This window comes from Mastigoproctus giganteus, chromosome 3 (genome assembly GCF_048544385.1).
Source record: "Mastigoproctus giganteus isolate SK-2022 chromosome 3, ASM4854438v1, whole genome shotgun sequence".
Taxonomy (NCBI): domain Eukaryota; kingdom Metazoa; phylum Arthropoda; class Arachnida; order Uropygi; family Thelyphonidae; genus Mastigoproctus; species Mastigoproctus giganteus.
In genome coordinates this window covers 95,795,480-95,816,595 of record NC_143577.1, presented here as the reverse complement: position 1 = coordinate 95,816,595, position 21,116 = coordinate 95,795,480, and the positions used below count along the sequence as shown (strand labels likewise).

The 21,116-nt window shown below is 42.1% G+C and overlaps 1 protein-coding gene across 1 annotated transcript in view; it reads left to right on the top strand.

The window, feature by feature from the left end:
- Window positions 1-21,116, top strand: part of LOC150088168 (tachykinin-like peptides receptor 99D) — a 377,178-nt gene that overhangs the window by 293,560 nt on the left and 62,502 nt on the right. Inside the window, exon 2 of the mRNA XM_090370597.1 lies at window positions 11,540-11,755. Within this exon, the coding sequence (XP_090226723.1) occupies window positions 11,540-11,755 (216 nt within the window). The remainder of the gene's footprint in view (window positions 1-11,539; window positions 11,756-21,116) is intronic.

Below are 21,116 nucleotides of genomic sequence, written 5' to 3'. Positions count from 1 at the left end.
ATTATGGAGTACTTCAACCTATCTCAGATTGGAAACGTGAACTTGGAACACTGTTTGGTAACAGGTTTTTGGTAACTGGATTAATGCTACTTATCCTAGCAGGACCGATAGAATACAATGGGTTCTAATATTATTAGCAATGCTAGTAGTGGCTTATAAAGCAAGAAAGCAAGCTTACAAGACATCAGCCAAAAAAAAAAAATAATAATAATAATAAAATAAAAAAAATTTCCTCATCTCCGGTGGATCCGCTCCAATAATTTATATAGTTCTTCCTTGAATTTTTTCAAACTACCCACTTCCACAACAGATGGCAGTTTGCCCAAAAAATCAACCACTCAGTAGCTGAAGGCAAACCTCAGCATATCTACCTTGCATCCATCCTTCGTACAACTCAACTTTCATTTATGACGTCACTTGCGTGTAGTCTGAGCAAGAGGAAGAATGCCATCAGTGTTCAGCTTGACAATCCATTTAAAGCCTCAAACACCTCAATCAGGTCACTTCGCATGTGCCTATTCTCAGACGCTGCAATTTGCAGAACTGAAACTTTTATTGGTAAGGCCGCTTTCGTGCAGAGAAGGATAATTCAGAGAAGCTAATTCAGAAGCTATAAAGTGGTGGATGAAGTTTATGGTTTCAATTGGGAAATGTGTTGATTGAGTCAATAAACCGGTTCCACATGATGCGTCGCAAAGAAAATCTAAAGTCCTGTAGTGGAGGATTATATGATTGTGCAGAGCAAGTCACGGAGAAGGTGATCGCACGATCGTCACTTAAACAAATGTTCGTGTTTACTGTCCAGTCATTAATGTTTGAAGAAACAGTGTAAGAAGTAGCAGTGATGTCTATATTTTATTCGTCATTTAGAGAGCTGAAGGTATAAGGTGAGCCGGGTTTATTTAGAACCGTCAGCTCGTATGAAAGGAGAATGTCTTCCATGAGTGAACCCTTGTTATCAGTATGGTCGGTGTGCCATAGACTGGATTTGGCATCAACTTCTGACATTATAATAAGTTTGGCAGTACCTACCAAAGAAATAACTTGATCGAGGTAGGCAAGATGAAGTGTAATGTCGGAGGTTGGTGGGCAGTATAGTGAAACTAGAAAGTAAGAGCCATGAGGAGTAGACGCACTTATGCAGACAGCGTGTTGATTAGTAAGACTAATTATCTTGACTACGTCCAATTACTATTAACTATAACGAAGGCCGTACGTGGTTCAGCATGTTCCGACTGAATAACCCTAAAAGAGATAGGATATCCGGTTATTTTACCGTGAAAATGGTATGGTTCTTGTAAGGCTATAATATCGTATTTAATTTCGTCGGTTACCTTTCGGACTTCATCGGCCACCAATCGTGACCGCTAAGCATTCAGTTGAAGCAGGCTAAGTTCAGAGACTGATTCATCTGCAGATGAAGAACTGGTAAAGGACAATGTATCCATAGTTGGTCCGTTGTGAACATCCTTTTTTGAACTGTATACACATTTTAAACTACTAAATTCCATTAAAAATCAGGAGCGCGATAAAACGTGTCCGGACACTAAGGCCGCCATATTGGCTCCTGAATGTATGGGTAGAGTGTATTTAGTGTCAAGCGGCACCAGGGGTTTCCCCCATCTCCGCGTTGCTTTCATTGTAAGTGTGCCAGTTCACTAGAAAGGCCAGAGATTTAAAACTGTGTGGATATTGTATACGTATAGTGTTATGTACCGTTTGGCCATTTAGCCGCTGGACCCCTGCTGAAGCCCAACGTTGTCCACACTCAGCCCCGTGGAGGCAGGCCAGGCATACCAGTTATAATTATTTACTCTGGCAAGTCCTACCACCTAATTTCCTGAGATTTCAGTGGCTAGGACCTATAAAAAAAATTGATCTATCGCGTGGGGGGGGGGGGGGTAAGAGCGCTAGGATTTGAAAGGCCAAATAGTAATTTGGACGTTTTTTTTTTTTTAGGAGCATTAGCAACTAAGGCCATATTGCTCCGGGAATATGCGGTGGTCATTTCCTGACCTTTCCGCATCCTCTGTATTTGTTGATGACGGGCTCGAACCCGGGTTTAATCAAGAAGCGTGTGCTGCGCACTGCTGCTCCTTCCCACCTGGCTACGGAGGCGCGAAATTTGGACGTGTAGACCAATCGCTTGTGTACAGATAGAGTAGGGGAGGGAGACTAAAGACTGGGGGAGAGACAGAAATATGGAGTCAATGGGTGTCAGTGGGGCATGCCCATGCCCCACCAGAAGGAAAAATGGAGGTGGCGAGGAAGGGAGAAGACAAGAGGACAGGCACCTCCCCCCTGCCAGGGGAGTGGAAAGAAAGCCAGGAAAGAGTGCCCAGCTCGGTCGCCAATTGGCGCACTGGCAGCAAATATGCTGTTCAAGGTGGGGAAAAAGATATGGGTCCAACGAAGCAGTCGGAACCAGTGCCCCGATGTCATTCATGGGCTATGTGTCCATCCAGGTAGGTTGAGGTCAGTCACGTTTATGGGTTATATACCCGACCAGGGTAGTGTCTCGTGGAGTGTCTTTACCATCCCGGATAGGTCTGGTCCGTTGATTCTGTTTCTATCATCAGGGAGGGCGGTCCAGTGCCTTTTTCATCCAGTGAGTCCATCGTTTCTGTGGTGTGCGTCCTATTCAATTAAGTTGGTAGGGTCAGATAATTTGGTTTCAGTACTGGTGTATTTGCTCATAGTCCGGTGTTGTCGAAGTTTAATGTCTGCTACAAGGCATAGTTCCTGATCGCAGAACAGGTTCTTCTTCTGGCAAAGAGTTCCTGTGCAAATCTGGTGAGGTTCTTATATTTTTCGCTTCTGTGCAAGAGATGATGCTCCTGGCCTCGCGCACGTAGGTCAATCTTGTTATTAGATTTCCACGTAGGTCCTCGTAGTTTGTACATCCGTGCATGAGGTGGGTCCAGCTTTCCGGTTCGCCACATGAACAGTTGGCGTCTTGGAGGAGGCCCAGAGACGTTAGTTTCTCGTTGAAGGGGCCGTGGCCCGTCAATAAGTAGATGGCATATAGGCCTGGGTGGAACCATACAGATAGTTTCGGGAAAACCCTGTCTACATCAGGTAAGAAGCGTCGTGTCACCTCCCCTTTGGTTGAGTCTGTCCACCATTCCTGTTTTAAGTGTGCCAAGAGCCGAGCCTTTTCCATTTTTATATTGTTTGTGGGTTCAATCGTAGAGCCCGAGTAGGTCACAGAGATTTCTTTTGATAGGTAGTATGCTAGTTCGCATCTGGCCACTTCTTCGAGATCCAGTAAGAACCTGGAGCGCCTCCGTGCTCACAGTATTGCAGGCTCGGGTGGTTTTGAGCAATATTGTTCGTTGTGTCGAGTCCAGTATTCTTTTGTTGGTGGTCAGTCTGGTTCTACCATATTGGTGCACCGTATGTGATCGCCGGGAGAAAAGTAGTCTTGTAGTATAGCAACATGGTTTGTTTACTCAGTCCCCAGTCCTTGCGTGAGACTCAAGCAATCAGGCCCGAGTAGTTCCTAAACTTGGTCCTGAGTTGCCGCAGATGCAGTTGGAATGTGAGCTTGCTGTCAGAAATGATCCCGAGGTATTTCATTTGTTGGGCGAATTTGATTGTAGCGCAATTTATTTTAATTTGCGGTGGCCTCCTTATGTCCAATGTTCCCTTAAGCAAGATGGACGTCATTTTGGCAGGCGAGATCTGTAGAAAGTTCTCCGTAGCCCACCGCTGTAGAGTATACAGAGCTTGATTTGCTCTAGTCTCAAGTTGTGCCCTATTGTCTGCGTCACAGTGAGAATTAAATCATTCTCAAATGCTTGGGTTACCACCTCCTTAAGGCCGGTGTTCAGAAAATCATCAAATACTATATTCCATAGCAGTGGCCCGAGCACGGAACCCTTGGGCCATCCCCTGTGGATGTTCCTGCTGATCTGTTGGTATGGTACTTTTACTTCTATTTTTCGGTGTGAGAAGTAGCTTTTGATATTATTATAAAGATTGCTTGGGATTTGTGCCATTCTGAGCCTGCCCAGGACGCTCGGCCGCCAAAGTGAGTCGAACGCCCCGACAAAATCCACTGCAATAGCGAGAAAGTACTTCTGTTGGCAATTTCACTGATATCAGTAGGTTTCTCATCGCATCGACAGTCGAGTGACCTGGCTTGAATCCGAATTAGTTTTTTGCCTCAAGGTTGGCAGTGGAGTAGTAGTGTTGTATCCGTCTATGAAGGAGCCGTTCATATAGCTTACTTAAAACTGTTAGGAGCGCTATGGGTCGATATGATTCCTGGAGTGCCGGATTTTTGCTTGGGGCTTTGAGAATTAATTTTACATTTGCTGTTCTCCACTCCATAGGGAATTAGCCAGTCTCCAGGCAGCAATTGTACAACCTGAAGAGAAGTTGGGGTTCTAGGTCAGCAACCTTCTTTATGATTTTAGGTTCAAGCATATCTATTCCAGGGCATCTTTTGGGCCTAATCCGGGCAGCCGCTTCTTGGAGTTCCTCCATTGTAAATGGTTGATCCCTCTGTTCCGTGAGGTATTCTTCATTTTCTTTGGACAGCTTGAGTTATTCACTGGATGGCTGTGCTGGTTCCTTCAGTATTGCGTTTAGGAGGTTGTTGACTGATTCCTCCCACGTTGTTGTTAGAGTGCCTTTTGGAGCTCAAGTCGTCGTGAGGACTTCTCCCCTGGGGAGTTTGTTCGGGGTTACTTTGTATATAACCCACCAGGGATCCGCGTTTCCAGCTGTGGAGACAAGCAACTCCCAGGATTTTCTTTTACTCTTTTGGATTTTGTCTGTGTATAGATTTCTTGCCTCCCTACAGCGTTGTCTTAAGACGTCAGCCTGCGGCCAAGACCTGCGGGCTCTTTGGAATTGTTTCCTTCTATGTGCGATCTCCTTCCTAAGGGTCTGCAGCTCCTGGGTCCACCAAATAGTTTTGGCCAAACTCCAAGAACGACTTTTGCTCTCCCGTCTCACCGACTTCTACACAGAGCAACAATTACCATATCCACATCAATTTGGATTTAAAACAGGCTGCAGTACAGAAGATTCTATCCACAGATTAATCTCTCTAGCTACCCAGACAGAATCTAAATACTCTCTAGCCATAATGGTGCACTTTGCCTGGGCCTTCGATCGACTATGGTGGCACAGCATAATTCAAACTTCGGCAGGCCAAGACGTTCAGCAGTTTATACAGAGTGATTCACTATCAGTGCGACAAACTTGCAGGAGTTGTAGGGGGCCCAAAGACGAATCGGAATCACATAGCATTGCAGGGTCCGAAATACCTTCGTCATGCGGTAGAGGACGTTGAACGGGAGATCGCGTGAATAGCGATCCCGTTGGAAGTCAGCATTTGCAAACCGGTTCCCGAGGCAGTAGGATGGACGAGTATTCAAACGTTGAACTGGCCGACATGCACCTCGCGTATGGAGCTGCGGACTGTAACGGGCGCGCCGCTCTGCGCTTGTACCAGGAACGTTTCCCGCACAAGCGTGCTGCTCATCATACGATTTTCGCACGTGTGCACAGAAGGTTACTTGAGACTGGTTGTTTCACGAGAGGTACCATGAATCGAGAGCGAACGACGAGGACGCCAGACAATGAGGAGAATGTCGTACGTCTTGCAGAAGGCAATCCGAGCACGAGTACTCGAGCGATAGGCCAACGATTGGGTATTTCCCAATCCACTGTATCGAGAATACTGTCAACAAACTAAATGAGTTCATACCATCTACAACGCGTCCAATCATTGGAGCCTGCGGATTATCCACTCCGGAGGATTTTTGCTACTTGGTTTCTTCGACAGAAACGGTTCGCAAATGCTGACTTCCAGCGGGATCGCTGTTTACGCGGCCTCCCGTTCATCGTCCTCTACCGCATGACAATGGCATTTCGGACCCTGCAATGCTATGTGATTCCGATTCATCTTTGTGTCCCCTACACCTCCTGCAAGTGTGTCGCACTGGTACTGAATCTCCCTGTATAACAGTATAAAGTCCTACCTGAGCAATAATAATAGGCGCCTCCGTAGCCAGGTGGGAAGGAGCAGCAGTGCTTACACACGCTTCTTGATTAGACCGGGATTCGAGCCCGTCACCACCAAATACGGAGGATGCGGAAAGGTCAGGGAATGACCACCGCATATCCCGGAGCAATATGGCCTTAGTTGCTAATGCTGCTAAAATCCAAATACCAAAACCAAACCTGAGCAATAGAACAGTGCAGATAACCAACAAATACCAAACAGTCACCAGGAATATACTGCGAGGCTGTCCTTAGTGCTCTGTCCTTTGGCCATTTCTTTTTTTCCATTGTCTTGGACGAGTTCCTGGGGATGGATCTCGGCGAGGTCAAGCCTCTGCCCTTTCCTGTTGATCTCGTACTGGTTGTTCATTCTGATACAAGAGCCACATTGGAAGTACAAGCCAACTTTGCACTGAGAAAACTTCAAGACTGAGCTGCCATGCACAAATTAACAATCTCCAGGGAAAAAACGAAGTCAATCCTTCTAAAAAGGAAAGCTCCAAATCCGAAGGTCACCAGTGATGAAAATTAGCAACACCCCAATCCGTCTCTACACAGAAATCTGGGCCTGTATCTATAACAAGTATCTATATCCCCACTTAAAATACCTGTGAGCTAAAATCCGAAAATACATTGCAATGATAAAAGCGGATTAGTAAAGTGGATTGGGACCTAAAGAATAAAGCTCTATCATTAATATATAGGGCGCTTCCGTAGCCAGGTGGGAAGGAGCAGCAGTGCGTAGCACACGCTTCTTGATTAGACTGGGGTTCGAGCCCGTCACCACCAAATGCGGAGGATGCGGAAAGGTCAGGGAATGCCCACCGCATATCCCGGAGCAATATGGCCTTAGTTGCTAATGGTCCTAAAAAAAAACCAAATAACAAAAACCAAATAACATTAATATATGGTACTAATGATATTAAGCACTAATGAACTAATGATATTAAGCACTAATGAACTAATGATATTAAGAGTAGGAGACCGGCAGAATTACTTAACAAGTACAGGTCACTGTTGAAAAAAAAGCCGCGAATTAGTGTTCAATTTGAAAGTGTCTGCAATTCTTCCCAGACACGATAGGAGGGAGTATATGATGAGAGCCTTGTCGATCAATTCGGCCCTGGAAAGATTGTGCAAGGTTCCAGGGGTAGAATTTTTCTCAGCCTGGTCTGTACTTGTCAACAGAAGGGACTGCTTCTACAGGGATGGCATACACTTAAATAGAAAGGGTGCAAGAATTTTTGCTGATGCTATCGAGGCAGTGTTAGGTGGGTCGAAAAACTGCTAGCTTGGGGAGGATACAAGGACTAATAGATTAACAGTAGCCACTGGCAGAGGTAAAAGTGATTCTTGCACTGCTTCTATTGGAATGAGCAGAATCCTAGAAAACAAGTTGCACGATATTTCAGAGACTGCTGCGAGTCATTGCGCTACACGTAAACACATGGGTTGTGTTAGGGTAGCTAAGAAAAAGAACAGGTGCATGTATACTTGCGTGTACACCGTTGCTAGGAGTTTGGTAAATAAATTTTATGAATTTGAGGTATTGCTCAAAGCACCAAAGGCGGATATTGTTGGGATATCAAAGACGTGGTGTCACACAGATATAAGGAATGCAGAACTGAAATTTGGGGAGTACAATGTCTACAGAAAGGATAGGAAGAGAATAGGGGTTATGCTATTAGTTAAGAAACACATAAAATCTAAGGAAGTGCATCCAATTGATGTGGGTGGACAATGCAATGTTGAGTCTGTTTGGTGTGACATAAGCATTGAGAGATCAAAATTGAGAGTAGGAGTGTGCTATAGGCCTAATGACTCTGATGAGTATAATAAGAAACTGTACAGGGAAATAGAGTGGGCCAGTAAATCAGAGTCTTATAATGGGGGATTTTAATTTCCCAGATATTGACTGGAATTTGTGGGTTCGTTACACACACTAGCAAAGCTTTTGTGGATTTATTGGATGATTGTTTTCTACATCAGCATGTTTGGGGGGCAACTAGAGGGAGTAATACTCCTGATTTGATTATCAGTAGTAATTGTTCATGCATTAAGAATCTGCAGTAGAGGAACCACTAGCTGGCAGTGATCACAGTGTGCTGAAATGAGATTTACTCAAAGAGGTAACTACCATCAGGGGTTAAGGAAAGGGTTATTACTTTCGGAAAGGCGACTACGATGGTCTGAGACAGTACTTAAATTCTATACAGTTGGACCAACTGATGATGTTACCAACAGCAAATTCAAAATGGGAAGCATTCAAAGAACTTATCTTGGAAGCTACTAGGCTTTACATACCAACTAAGAAATATTGTTCAAGGTTTAGGCCTAAATGGATGTCAGATGAACTAATGAGACATATGGCAAAGAAGAACAATTCATGGGATACATACAAATTAACACCTGACACAGAAGCCTGTGATGTAATTTGATCTGTAACCAAGTTACAAAGGAGGTTAGGCAGGCGAAAGCGGATTACGAGAAATCTTTGGCAAAGGATGCAAAGAAAAACAGCAACGAGTTCTTTACTTATGTAAACTCTAGAAGGAAGGGGATGAATCATATTGGTTCACTTGATATCGATGGTTCAACTGTTGATGATCCTGCTCAGGTAGCTAACAAACTAAATGAATATTTTGCATCGACATTCACATATGAGGAGTTATTCAACGAGGGGAATGCCAGAGGTGTATTCAACTCTGGCAGTAAGCTAGATAATCTTGTAATAACTGAGAGTAAAGTGGAGGAGAAATTGTTGAAGATAAACACAAGAAAGGCACCTTGGGTGGATGGGATCTATCCAGTTATATTAAAGGAGGCAACAAAGGAAGTAAGCAAACCCGTAGCCATAATTATGAGAGCTTCCTTGGACTCAGGGGAGGTATCCTTAGACTGGAGATGTGCAAATGTGACCCCAATTCACAAAGGAGGATCAAAGGCTGACACAAGTAATTATAGACCTATGAGTTTAACTTCTGTTCCAGGAAAATTAATGGAGGCACTGGTTAAAGAAGCACTGCAGGATCATCTAGACAAGACTTCAGTTATAGCTCGGACACAGCATGGTTTTGTTAAGGGGAAGTCTTGCCTGACCAATTTGATTGGATACTCTGATGCAGTCACAAAAGAACTGGATGCAGGGAATAACTTTGATATTATATACTTGGATCTTAGAAAGGCTTTTGATACTGTTGCACTTGGAAGACGGCTGCACATATTGGAGCAGTGTGGCATTGGAGGCAAATTGCTGCTATAGATAAAGGGATGGTTGAAGGGGAGAAGGCAGAGAGTGGTAATCAATGGACACTGCTCATCGTGGACTAATGTTATGAGTGGAGTTCCTCAGGGTTCAGTGTTGGATCCATTATTGTTTTCTGTATTTATAAATAATATTTATGATGGTATATCAAACTTATTGTCCAAGTTTGCAGACAATACAAAGGTTGGCAGATTTGTTAAGGACACTACTGACGCTATGCTGCTGCAACAGGATCTGGAAAGGTTGAGCAAATTGGCTGAGAGGTGGCAAATGAAGTTTAGCATTGACAAATGTAAAGTACTGCATATGGGACACAGCAACCCCAGAGCAGCGTACCAACTCTGTGGTACTACACTGACAGTGGTAGAGAATGAAAAGGACTTGGGGGTAATTGTGCAGGCAGATATGTAGTTCTCTGAGTAGTGCAGACGGGCTGCAAGAGTAGCTCATGGTGTCTTATCAATGATATAAAGGAATTTTTCTAGCAGCGATAAAGAGGTGATTATTCCCTTATATAAGGCAATGGTCTGGCCACACCTTGAGTACTCAAATACAGATATATACAGTTATACCCAGATATTTATTAACAAATAAAGTACAAATAAAATAAAATATAAGTACAAAAACCAGTAGCTTTCGGAACACGTGTCCCTTTATCAACTGATAAGTTAATATAAAATTTGAATACACTACAAGCAAAGTGTAACACGTTAATCATGCGTCATTGTTGTAGCACGGACGTGTGCTGCCTTACGCCAGTGATCATCCATCAATAAAACGGTTGTCTCTAGGATGGGATGCAGACGCATGCCTTTCTGGCGATTTAATGCCTTAGGGTTGTTTATTATGTTTAGTGACTCTAGCCATAGGCGGTGGCGAAAGTGTCGCGCGTGGTCCACTATCTCAAAGTCGCGCTTGGGGTCAAGATCGTGGTTGGTAGCCCAAAAATGTTCTGCGAGCACGGACTGGTCAGTTTCGGCAAGCCGGATTGCTCTGTCGTGTTCCGTGAGGCGATCCGGGAGACGTCTCGATGTCTCACCTACGTAGCAACTGTTACAGGCCTTACAGGTGATACGGTACACTACATTGCTGCGTAAGACAGGTGTGACAGGGGTCTTCACACTGGAGACAAGTGAACGTAGGTTCCTACCGGGTAATTGTACACATTTGATGTTGTAACTTCTAAGGATCTTCGAGATACGTCCTGACACTCCTGGATAGTACGGAATGTAGGCGGACGATATGCCGACGATATACCGGAATGTAGGCGGACGATATGCCGACGATATACCGGAATGTAGGCGGACGATATACTATGTGCAGTTCAGTACGAGAATGGGCAAGAAGAAAGATTTAAGTGTCTTTGAACTTGGCAAGGTAGTTAGCAACACACACGCTGGAATTGCAACCTTGCTGCTGCTGTCACGCATGACTGTGCCGCGGTTGCATCGAGGTTGGTCTAATAACGAAATGACATTTCGTTATTAGACCAATTCTCTGGTCGGTAAAACCTCTTTTGATACGAGAGGCTAGCGAAGCTGAAAATACTTGTACAGGGACACGAAAGGCTAGCGCCAGTCAAATTAAAAATCCAGTACAACAATGGTAACCAAATAGATATTTCAGAATGCATTATTTTATATTGTCACGGGTAGGGTTTGGCAGTTGACAATTGAAACGGACTCCGCTATTGTCAGCAGAAAATACGATTGCAGTGGGCTCAGAGTGCTAACACTGGTCATTGGAGGGTTGGAAAAACAAGTGTAGATACGTTGAGATGCTGCGGTGTAAGACGAAAGATTTCATCCCACAAGTGCTAAATTGCGTAAACCAATTTAGCACCTGTGGGATGTTATGAAGTGGGACGAGCTATTCGGAGTAGAGATCTGCAACAACCCAATTTGCAATAACTGTGGGAGGCAATTGAATCGATATGTATTATCATCTTTTTTCCGTACTTCTAGCTCTTTGTGGAATCCATACCACAACGAATCCATGATGCTCTGAGGGCATCATGGATTTCACTATTGAGTAGTTGTGCGTAATGAAATGGCCATTCAATGTATGCTCTGTAAATAAGTGCCGCTTATTCTTAAAAAAAAAAAAAAAAACACGGCACCCCACCTCATAATTATTACTATGAAAATTATTACTATTACACCATAACTATAAAGTCAGTAATGAAGATAAGTAGCGAATCACACAACTAATATTTCACATTGCATAATACTGCTTTTATTGCTCTTTCATGCATAGGTATATGGCGATTATGTATCCCCTCAAGCCCCGCATGTCGCGAGTAACGACGCTCAACATAACACTGTGGATATGGATAGCCAGCAGTCTCCTTTCCTTTCCTAATATTCTGTACTCTGCAACTAAAATGGAAATCTTCATCAACGGCGACTATCGAGTTATATGTTATTTGGAATGGCGTGATGGACCTATGACGGAAAGTAACGATGAATACATGTAAGTAAACAGTCCTGCTAAGGTAAGTGTGTTTTTCTTTGTGAGTTAACGCTGGAACAAAATACTAAATACGTATGTTTACAGATTCATTTGTAAGGCATATTAAGTAATTTTCAGAATTCTAAAACAATAAGGGAATCACTTAGGAATTTGTTTTTCCTGGGTCAGTTAACGTTTCTAATATTATAGTTACCTTTAGAGTAGCAGCAAGCGACTATGTTAGGGCATTGGGCTTTCGGGACGCCGTATTGCGTCTTATTTTACTAAAATGCATCCAATAACAGTAATCATCAGAAGTTGAATAAAAGGTTTTTTGATTTATAAAAGCAAAGCTTCAAAAAGAATATTCAATATTCTTTGTTGAATATTCTTTTCTTTTTTTTTTTTTTTTTTTTTTTTGCTCGATAAGTAAACTCATTTCCGACCCAAACGTATACCAGCACATAAACATAACACTCAAGTTACACATTTAGTTGCCGCGCACCTGGCATTTGAACAAACATACACATAAGAGGTCTTTCACACGAAAACAGTTTCAGATATACATTTGGTCACACTCATACCACTATCTACTTATAACCCTATGCTACCCATCGATCTGCTTACTGTGATTTCCTGCCCGTCTTCACTGATGGCTCGAAATCAGAATTATCTCTAGGATCCGCTGCAGTTTTTCCAACAATCGAAGAAGATTCCCTAGGCAAGTGCAGTATATACACCTCAGTATATATACCAGTTTATATATACATTAAAACATATAATTACCAAAGGTGTATAGTTTACACATTCTTTAAGCGAATTACAGGCGTTATCAATGATGAGATGTAATCCTCGTCTAGTCCTGTCCACCGTTCAGCAGAATTTATATTCTTCTTATGAATCGACATTCGCTTCTGCTGTATCCCAAGCCACATTGAGATCAGGAGTAATGATCTGTCAGATGCTGCAGCCTGATCAGCACAATTTCAGAGAAATCTCAGCCTGCTGGTCCCCTATACTGTCAGACTAGAGGCAAGTGATTAAAATGTGTTAAAATAAGCAGCAACAATCATGGCACAACAGGTCTCAAACAAGTTGTATCAGATTAATCCTGTAATCAAAACATGGCAGTCTAGTCTGCGTAGGAACCACAGAAAGGAAGTTGATCTTGCTCGCCCCTGCATAGGACACAGTCGTCTTATGCATTATTTTCTTCTGAGGGCGGGGAAGACTCTCTTATATATAAGGAATACGACACCATTTTGACCATCACACATATTTTAACCGAGTGTCACGTTTTAGACATGAATGACATACCGTAATACATTTTGCCGCTTTTAGCCATCTGACTGAGCCTGATATACTCAGTCGGATATCTACTTGACAAGGATCGTGCGTCGGATGTTTTTAATTATTCAAAATGAATTAAACATGTTTAGTTTTATTTAAAATATATACCCTGTTAATATTTATTTATATATTCCTTATACATTTTTTGGCCATTTTCTATTCTTCTTTAACTTACGAATCCTTACTTCACATAGTGACCAATTTTCATGCGTCACTCTAATCTTTTGTCGCCTTTTTATCTTTTACCACTTTTGAAAATAATTGTTTTTATTCATTTACTGTTGTTGGAGCATTATAGCTTGTATTTCTGATGTACCAATGAACTCCAAACCAAATTTATTGGGTTTTTTTACGAGTCCAGGTTGTATTTTTATGGTACTTAACCCGGTATCTATTACTTTAATTTCCACAATGAAGGATATTTCATTTTAAAAAATAACTAGCAGTGTTAACACAAGTTATTGTGTACAACTGGAGAACCTTGCAAGCAACCAATTAAGTTCAGATGTTTTTGTGCATGCAGATTGTGGACAGTAAAGCTGTTTCATTTTCAATACTTCACCTCGAAATATACTAGCGTTAAATTTTTAATTTGGCTCGTGACGTGGGAGAGAACGTAAATCTTGTTCAGAACAAGATAGAAAGATGTGGCACCCAGAACCGCGTCATGAAAATTAAATATTTATTTCGTGTTCCACAAGTTTATCTTCTTTACAAATATCACAAAGCACACGCGAAACTTAGAAGATGAATGGTCTTCAGTACAGTCATAGCGCGTGAATCAAGTTTACACAGTGGAAGATAAGCGTCGGGGGAAGAGGGAATTGATATACAGAAGTCAGTGAACGGAAACGTCGGTATTAGAAACACGGGGAGAGCGTGCGACAGGCAGGTCCTAATGAAAGTTTAATGTTTGTAGGACGGGTTGTGAATATGGAGTAGACTTAACCATGGAAACCGAAGAGTACAATCCAAACAGTACCATATCTTGTGCGTCATAGTAACTGTCATTTGCTGCAGGAAGTAATAATTCACATTTCCTCCCGTCGTTTTCTCTACCATCTGGCCACGTGTCCTGGGTATCCTTCACGGAGACGCCTTGCCTGTACAATTAAGCACATTTTGACAGAAAGCGGGAACTATTACTGGTCGCTTTCCCAAGTCATATAATTCAGTGAAAATATTAGAAGTGTACTTCAATATCAATTTAATTAGAATCTTACAAACAGTTTTTGCAAACTTCCTTTGTTATGCGAATCGACGGGGGTTATTGTCGTGTAAATCGAGGAACACTTTAGTGCACAATCTAAAATGAATGGAATTGTAGTTCTTTTTGCTGATGGCCAAAAGAGCTTAATAAACGTTCGAGTTAATTTTCTCTTAAAAAAACGCAGTTTGCTCTTCTCTCTCTCAACAAAATCTATTTTTTTTTTAATTAAAAATGTATAGCGATCTGTGCCATTGCTGATGGAATTGTTTATATAAACTTTGTATATTTACTTGGGTGTGTGCACGCACATGCTCCGTTAGGAAATGAATCCTTTACAAGTACTGTACTTACCTAAGGAAGTAGGACCAGCCCAATTCCTTTAACTACAATAGGGATGAACAGGAAGTACACGTGATACCAAAGTGAGTGCCGGTATGATTCTTTAATCCGTAAAGTAGGAACTTTAACTCATAATGGCAACCGTTAAACAGCAGCTGCCAGCTGGAATTATTAAACGATATGGGAAATAGACTTTGGTTGCATTTTTATCTACTGTGCTGCTAGTCCGCAACGTATGTAATCTACTTCACCTCCTCCATTGCTGCACAGTAATGCAGACCTCTTATTATTCGGCATGTTTTCGCATAATGCATAAAGCGTCAGTTGTCTTCACCATGTCTGTCCGTCCACCTAACAGCTCGACTGACAGTGAATAGATTTTCATGAAATTTAAAACGTTCACCTTTTAGAAAGATTGGTGGAGTAATTCCAAATTTCGTTAAAATCGTTTAAGTAGAAATCCGGCAATTACTTAGTTCTTTCATATGGCACATAGGCTCTCCATTAATATAAATCGTAGCTGAAGCACTGAATTTTACGTCCGTTGCCATACGCAAATCGGAGGAGTGAATGGGCAATATGGCGGATACACATAAAAGGAATTCTCTGTTTGCGCATATATTAAAGTGGTTGCTTTTAGAAGAGCTCTTTTATTTTATCGGCTTACTAAATATGCGATCACAGCAGAAATTTGAAATACGTTGTATTTTATTTGTTATTAAAATTCAGGAGAAAATATGCAAAATACACTACAAAAATGTTTAATCATTACTACGATCTAAGGTACGTGTTTTTGTTTATTTTATTAAATTACTGAAGGATCGTGAAATACGTGTTGCACTTCACTGTTTATTTAAAAAATCCAGGAGGAAAGAAATAAAACATTACAAAAGGTTCAGCGAATATTATGTTGCAAGGTATGTGCAGTGAAGTGAAAATCATGCAGTCTCCTATTGGAGGTTGGCCATCATCACGCTGTACTTCTCTGTCTTGGGCGAGCCGAAAAAGATCCTCAGCTGATCGGCCAGTCCAGTTACAGATGTTTTTCAACCAAGAAAGTTTCCTCCTCTCAAATTCCTCTCTTTACCTCTATTTTCCCCTCTATTATTACTTGAAGAAATTTATAATAATCATTTCTAAGGGGTGTGTCCCAGATAGGCAGTTTTCCTTCTCTTCACTAAGTTCAACAATTTACATTTTTCTTCCTGCTCTTTTCAAGTTGTTGGTGATTCTTTCTAACCAAGATATTTTTAGCATGCGTCTGTAGTTCCACATTTCGAAGGCTTGAATCTTGTTCATGCTTTGTTTTCAGGTGCTCTGTTATAACACACACCCACACGAGGGGTTTCCAAAAAGTAAGGTAACACATTTTTTCTCTCGATGATGATTAAAAATACGAATTTAAAATTACACACGAAGAAATAAGTTAACATGCATTACTTCTCCACAAAGTCTCCAGTTTTATTGATGCACTTGTCCCAACGATGGATCAGTTTATCAATATCAGTACTGAAGAAGTCCGTGCCCACACGCGGTAACCAACATCGCACTGCCTGATGAACTTCCTCATCCGTGGTGAAATGCTTTCCTGAAAGGTATTTTTTCAGAGGGCCGAACAAATGGAAGTCTGAAGGCGCCAAGTCTGGACTGTAGGGAGGGGTATTTGACAGAGTTTCCGAACGATTACGGCGCAACCACTGACGAGTGGTGTGGACAGTGTGTGGAGTTGCGTTGTCGTGCAACAAAATCACGGCGCTTGTCAGAAGTCCTGATCGTTTGCGTCGAAGGCTTTCGACGCAAACGATCAGGACTTCTGACTTTCAGTTTTTCCAACGTTGCACAATAAAGCTGTGCATCGATTGTTCCTCCTTTTGGCAGGAAATCCACAAATAGAACACCTTAGCGATTCCAGAGCACTGTGGCCTACCCGCCTGATGTCGATCTTCAATGTCAACACGCCCCGCTTTAAATTCATTGCACCAAAAACATGACAAAATTGACAACACCTCCATAAGATTATACCCAGAAATCAAGTATTTAGGAATTATCTTAGATATGAAGCTAAATTTCCATCCTCACTTGAAATGTCACAGAAAATAAAAAAATACTCGGCCATGATCATCCGTATAAGCCGTGCAGACTGGGGCCTTAAGCGCCGGGCTCTGGCCCTCATCTATAATGCCATATTTGTGCCAATAGTTTGCTATGGAGCCTCAGTATGGTGTAGAGCCTCCCTCGACCGAAATCGCCTTAAACTAGACTCCATACAGCGTTCTATGCTCCTTGCCGTAACAAGGGCGTGCCGTACAGTAAGCACCCCAGCTCTACAGGTTCTAGCTGGATGTATACCCCTACACCTAGAAGTAATAAGAAGAGGATTGTATCAACGATTGAAGAAGAGTATTCCCACTGAAACAGCAGACATCACTCTTAATAACCTTGATAACAACCGCAAACAGGAAAGGAAGAGAATCTCTGAAATTATGTACATGACCTGGCAAGAGACATGGGACACCACCAACAAAGGATTGATAACCAAATGTTTATTCCCTCTGTGAACCTCATCAGTCCAAAGCCTCCTCCCTGGTACTCACCAGGCCTCCATACTACATTTCTATTGACAGGCCACGGACCCTTTAAAGTGAAGCTAACATCCCTAGGCATTGAAGATGATCCACTGTGTCACTGCGGGGCTAAAGAAACGTGGGATCACGTAATGTATGATTGCCATGAATATGACGAGTTCCGGCTAAGGTTTGCCACTAAAATGCAAGAAAATCCCCGGCATTGTGAGCACCTGATTATAATGGACGAGCAGCGCTACGCCGCCTTTACCGATTTTGCGCAGTCTGTCTTCACTGCTAGACTGGTTAGGCACCCAAACACCACCCATTGAACATCAAAGTAAGAAATTTCCTGGATATGACAGTCCTCTCAGGAGAAGAGGGAAAAAACTCTCCCTCCTTTCATCCCAGGGGTGATAGAACCCACCAGCACAGCTGAGCTGCTGCCATTAGGCCTCCCTAGCCATGCACCCTTGCGTGGTCCTTTGCCTCCACTCCCCGGCAGGAGGGGGAGTTCATCCTTGTTGTCACCCCTCGCCACCCCTCTTTTTCACTCTAGTGGGGCATGGGCCTGCTCCACTGACTTGGGGTCATCTTCCCTATGGACCCCGTATCTCTATCTTTTTTCCCCAGTCTTCAGTCTCCCTCCCCTTCTCTAACTTACAACTAGCGTCCGAATCAACTCCAAATTGCTTGAGCCCTACACCCAAAAACTTAACAACATCAAATCGCCCAACTAGTACTTCCTTTGTTTTGGCTGACCCCTATCTGTAGCGGGTTTTTTTTTTTTTTTTTTTAGGTCCTTGCCACTGAAATCTCAGGAAATTAGGTGGCAGAACCTGCCAGAGTAAATAACTATAATAGTGGTGTACCTGGTCAGCCTCCACGGGGCGGAATGGGGCAACGCCCCACTCCACCCCGTGGAGGCTGACCAGGTACACCACCAGGTACGTCCCATCAGGGGCCCAGCAGCTAAATGACCAGATGAACAACGGTACACGACACTACACAAATACAAAATCCATATACTTTTAAACCTCTGGCATTGACAGTCTTCTGTTGCACACCCACAATGTATGTCACGCGGAGATGGGGGGAACCCCTGGTGCCGTCTGACACTAAACACTCCACTCTACTGCACCAAAAACACAAAAAAAAAGTTATTTGCTTTTTGCAAGCAAAAGGGTCTTCACCAATTGATATTCACCGTGAACTGGTTGCTGTATATGGCGAAAAGGTGATGACAAAGAAGCAGGTGTGTTTTTGGTGCATAATATTACATAGTACTATATGCACCAAAAACACACCTGCTTTTTTGTCATCACCTTTTCGCCATACACAGCAATCAGTTCACGGTGAATATCACTTGGTGAAGACCCTTTTGCTTGCAAAAAGCGAATAACGTCACGAATATCTGTTTTGGATCACACTCGCATGGTAGCCGCCATTTTGCAACTGGAATCTGCTGTGAGGCGACAGTACCGCAACACTGCACTGGCGGTCTTTTTGAACGGGTCTATCTGTCCACCGCGTTTCATCTCATTCCCTTTCAGCATCATTAAGAAAAAAAAATGTGTTACCTTACTTTTCGTAAACCCCTTGTATATTGTACAGAGCACCACGATCCATGAATTTGCACTTAATATAATCAAGAGCTTTATAAGAAACCATTATATATCTTAATATAATCAAGAGCTTTCTAAGAAACCATTATATATCTTAATATAATCAAGAGCTTTCTAAGAAACCATTATATATCTTCTAATCAAGAGCTTTATAAGAAACCATTCTGACGCACTACAAATAGCTCGTAGTGCCTTTATTCGGATTCTAATGCCTCCATATTCAATGTGCAATTGGACTTTCTCTTTACCAATCGCAGAGTTATTTAGTAAATAACTCTGCGATTTATTTATCCGAGAATAGTAGAATTTTAAATAAATCTGATTTCTTTATTCTAAACTGAATTCTTACAACAGTGATTATTATTTTCTGCGAAAGGAAAGATGATCAGAACCATAACGCGTATCGATCAGTGATGAACTATAAAGAAAAAACGTGACACATTGATGTCACAAATAAGAAACAGTCTTGAAAAAGAAAAGGGAAACGTAATGCCTCTTAGCAAATTGGGAAGAAGTAGAAAAATTATTAGCTGAACTACCTTTCCTTTATCGAAAAACATAAGTGCCTCACATCGCTGTTGTTCTAACTACCATGTAAAGGGTAAATCTCCGAAAAAAAGAGCATAAATGTAATGTCCACTTGTGCTTCTTTATTTTATAAAGAAAATCACAAAAAAAAATAAAAATTTAAACCCCTGGTATGATTACAAATAAATGGTAATATTGACGAGGATTTTTTATGAAAATATTTCCCAACCCATGGCATCACGACAAAAAAAATGATCCTGGGGATTTTCAACGAGACACAGAACGTGATGATATTATATTTTTTTATCATTGTGATCATTCTGTCAGTGAATTAACTCCTAATAATATTAAATAGCTACAAAGAACAGTTAGCAAGCCTAAGCTGGTCGCGACGCTTTCCCATCAAAGTGAGCTGAAAGCGCCCTCGAAGTCAACGAAGATCACTAGAGAATACTTGTGCCTAGTAGAATTAATGAGACGGATAAGCTCTACGCGAGCGTCTTCAATGCCTTTACGAGATTTAAATCCGAAAACTGGTATCTTGAAGTAAATAAGGGAAGTAATTCGAAAGGAGAGTAATCTTTCCAGGATTTGCCAACAAAGCGATTGATCTGCAAGATCTGGGTTCAGATGCAGATTTACCTGGTTTCAGGAGTATTATTAAAAATGTTTACTTCCAGTGTGCGGGTTAAAATGTCTCTTGTAGAGACAAATGAGATAAAAAAAAACTGTCTCATTTGTTAAACAATAACAGTAAGATAGGTTTAACTGGTTAAATTTTATTATAAATTCTCCCTCCAACAAATCTGGCCTCGCACGTTTCTTTAACTTTATTTTTGGGGTTGCGAAATTGTACTAATCAGAGAAATATAATTCCTATTCAGTTGCCGTGTTTGTTGGTGAGTAACAGAAGCAGTAGGAACATGGAGTCCAGCATTTAATTTAAGGTTTCTGTCCAAATTTTTGTTTCTTCTCCATTTGTTATAATTGTGTTGTAAATGTCAGGGAGATTTATCTTATCTGTAGACATCTTACCAATGAGGAGTTGCTGTTTGAGTCCCTTTACGTGCGCACTGGTGCCTCGAGATTAGCAGAAACTGATCTAACGCGCACAACTTACGTCCCAGGCTAACACCATAGGAATCCGTCTTGTTTGCTGTGAGTTGCGACCAGTGGAAATTCGGAAAGAGGATATGGTGGTTGAGAGGCCCAGCATCAGAACACCACTTTGGCCCCTGTTTCAACAATACAGGTGGTCCTGGATGGCTCCGCCACCATCACTCGACTAGTGGGTTCGCCTGAAAGAGTCAATCGTGTCGATTCCATACCCTTACTCTCATGATCCAAGAGACAGGATTCAGGTTGGTGGAGTTGCGGATATAGTGTTTGGGTAACCTTATCGCGCATCTATTGCTTGCCAGATAGTGGGCGTCCCATTTGGGCTCTGTGGGTAGTCCTGGTTCTGAAGAAAAACAAACAACTTAATCCTGATAGTTTAAATTCTTCTTTTGGGAACCTAACAAGGTTCTTACCAGTAAATTATAACACTGACACCGAAAATTTTACTTCAGCTAAAAGACCCAGAACTGAAGATACATCAGGTCCAACACCTTGTTACTTTATTGTAAATTCTACAAGTGAAAAGCTGATAGGAAAAATGTCGCCCTTCTCCATCCAGAAGGGTTTGAAAAGGATAGCAACTCATCCAAATCGGTTAAACGGCTTCGTTCCTGATAGGCACTCTGAATAGTTCCTGTGAGCAACAT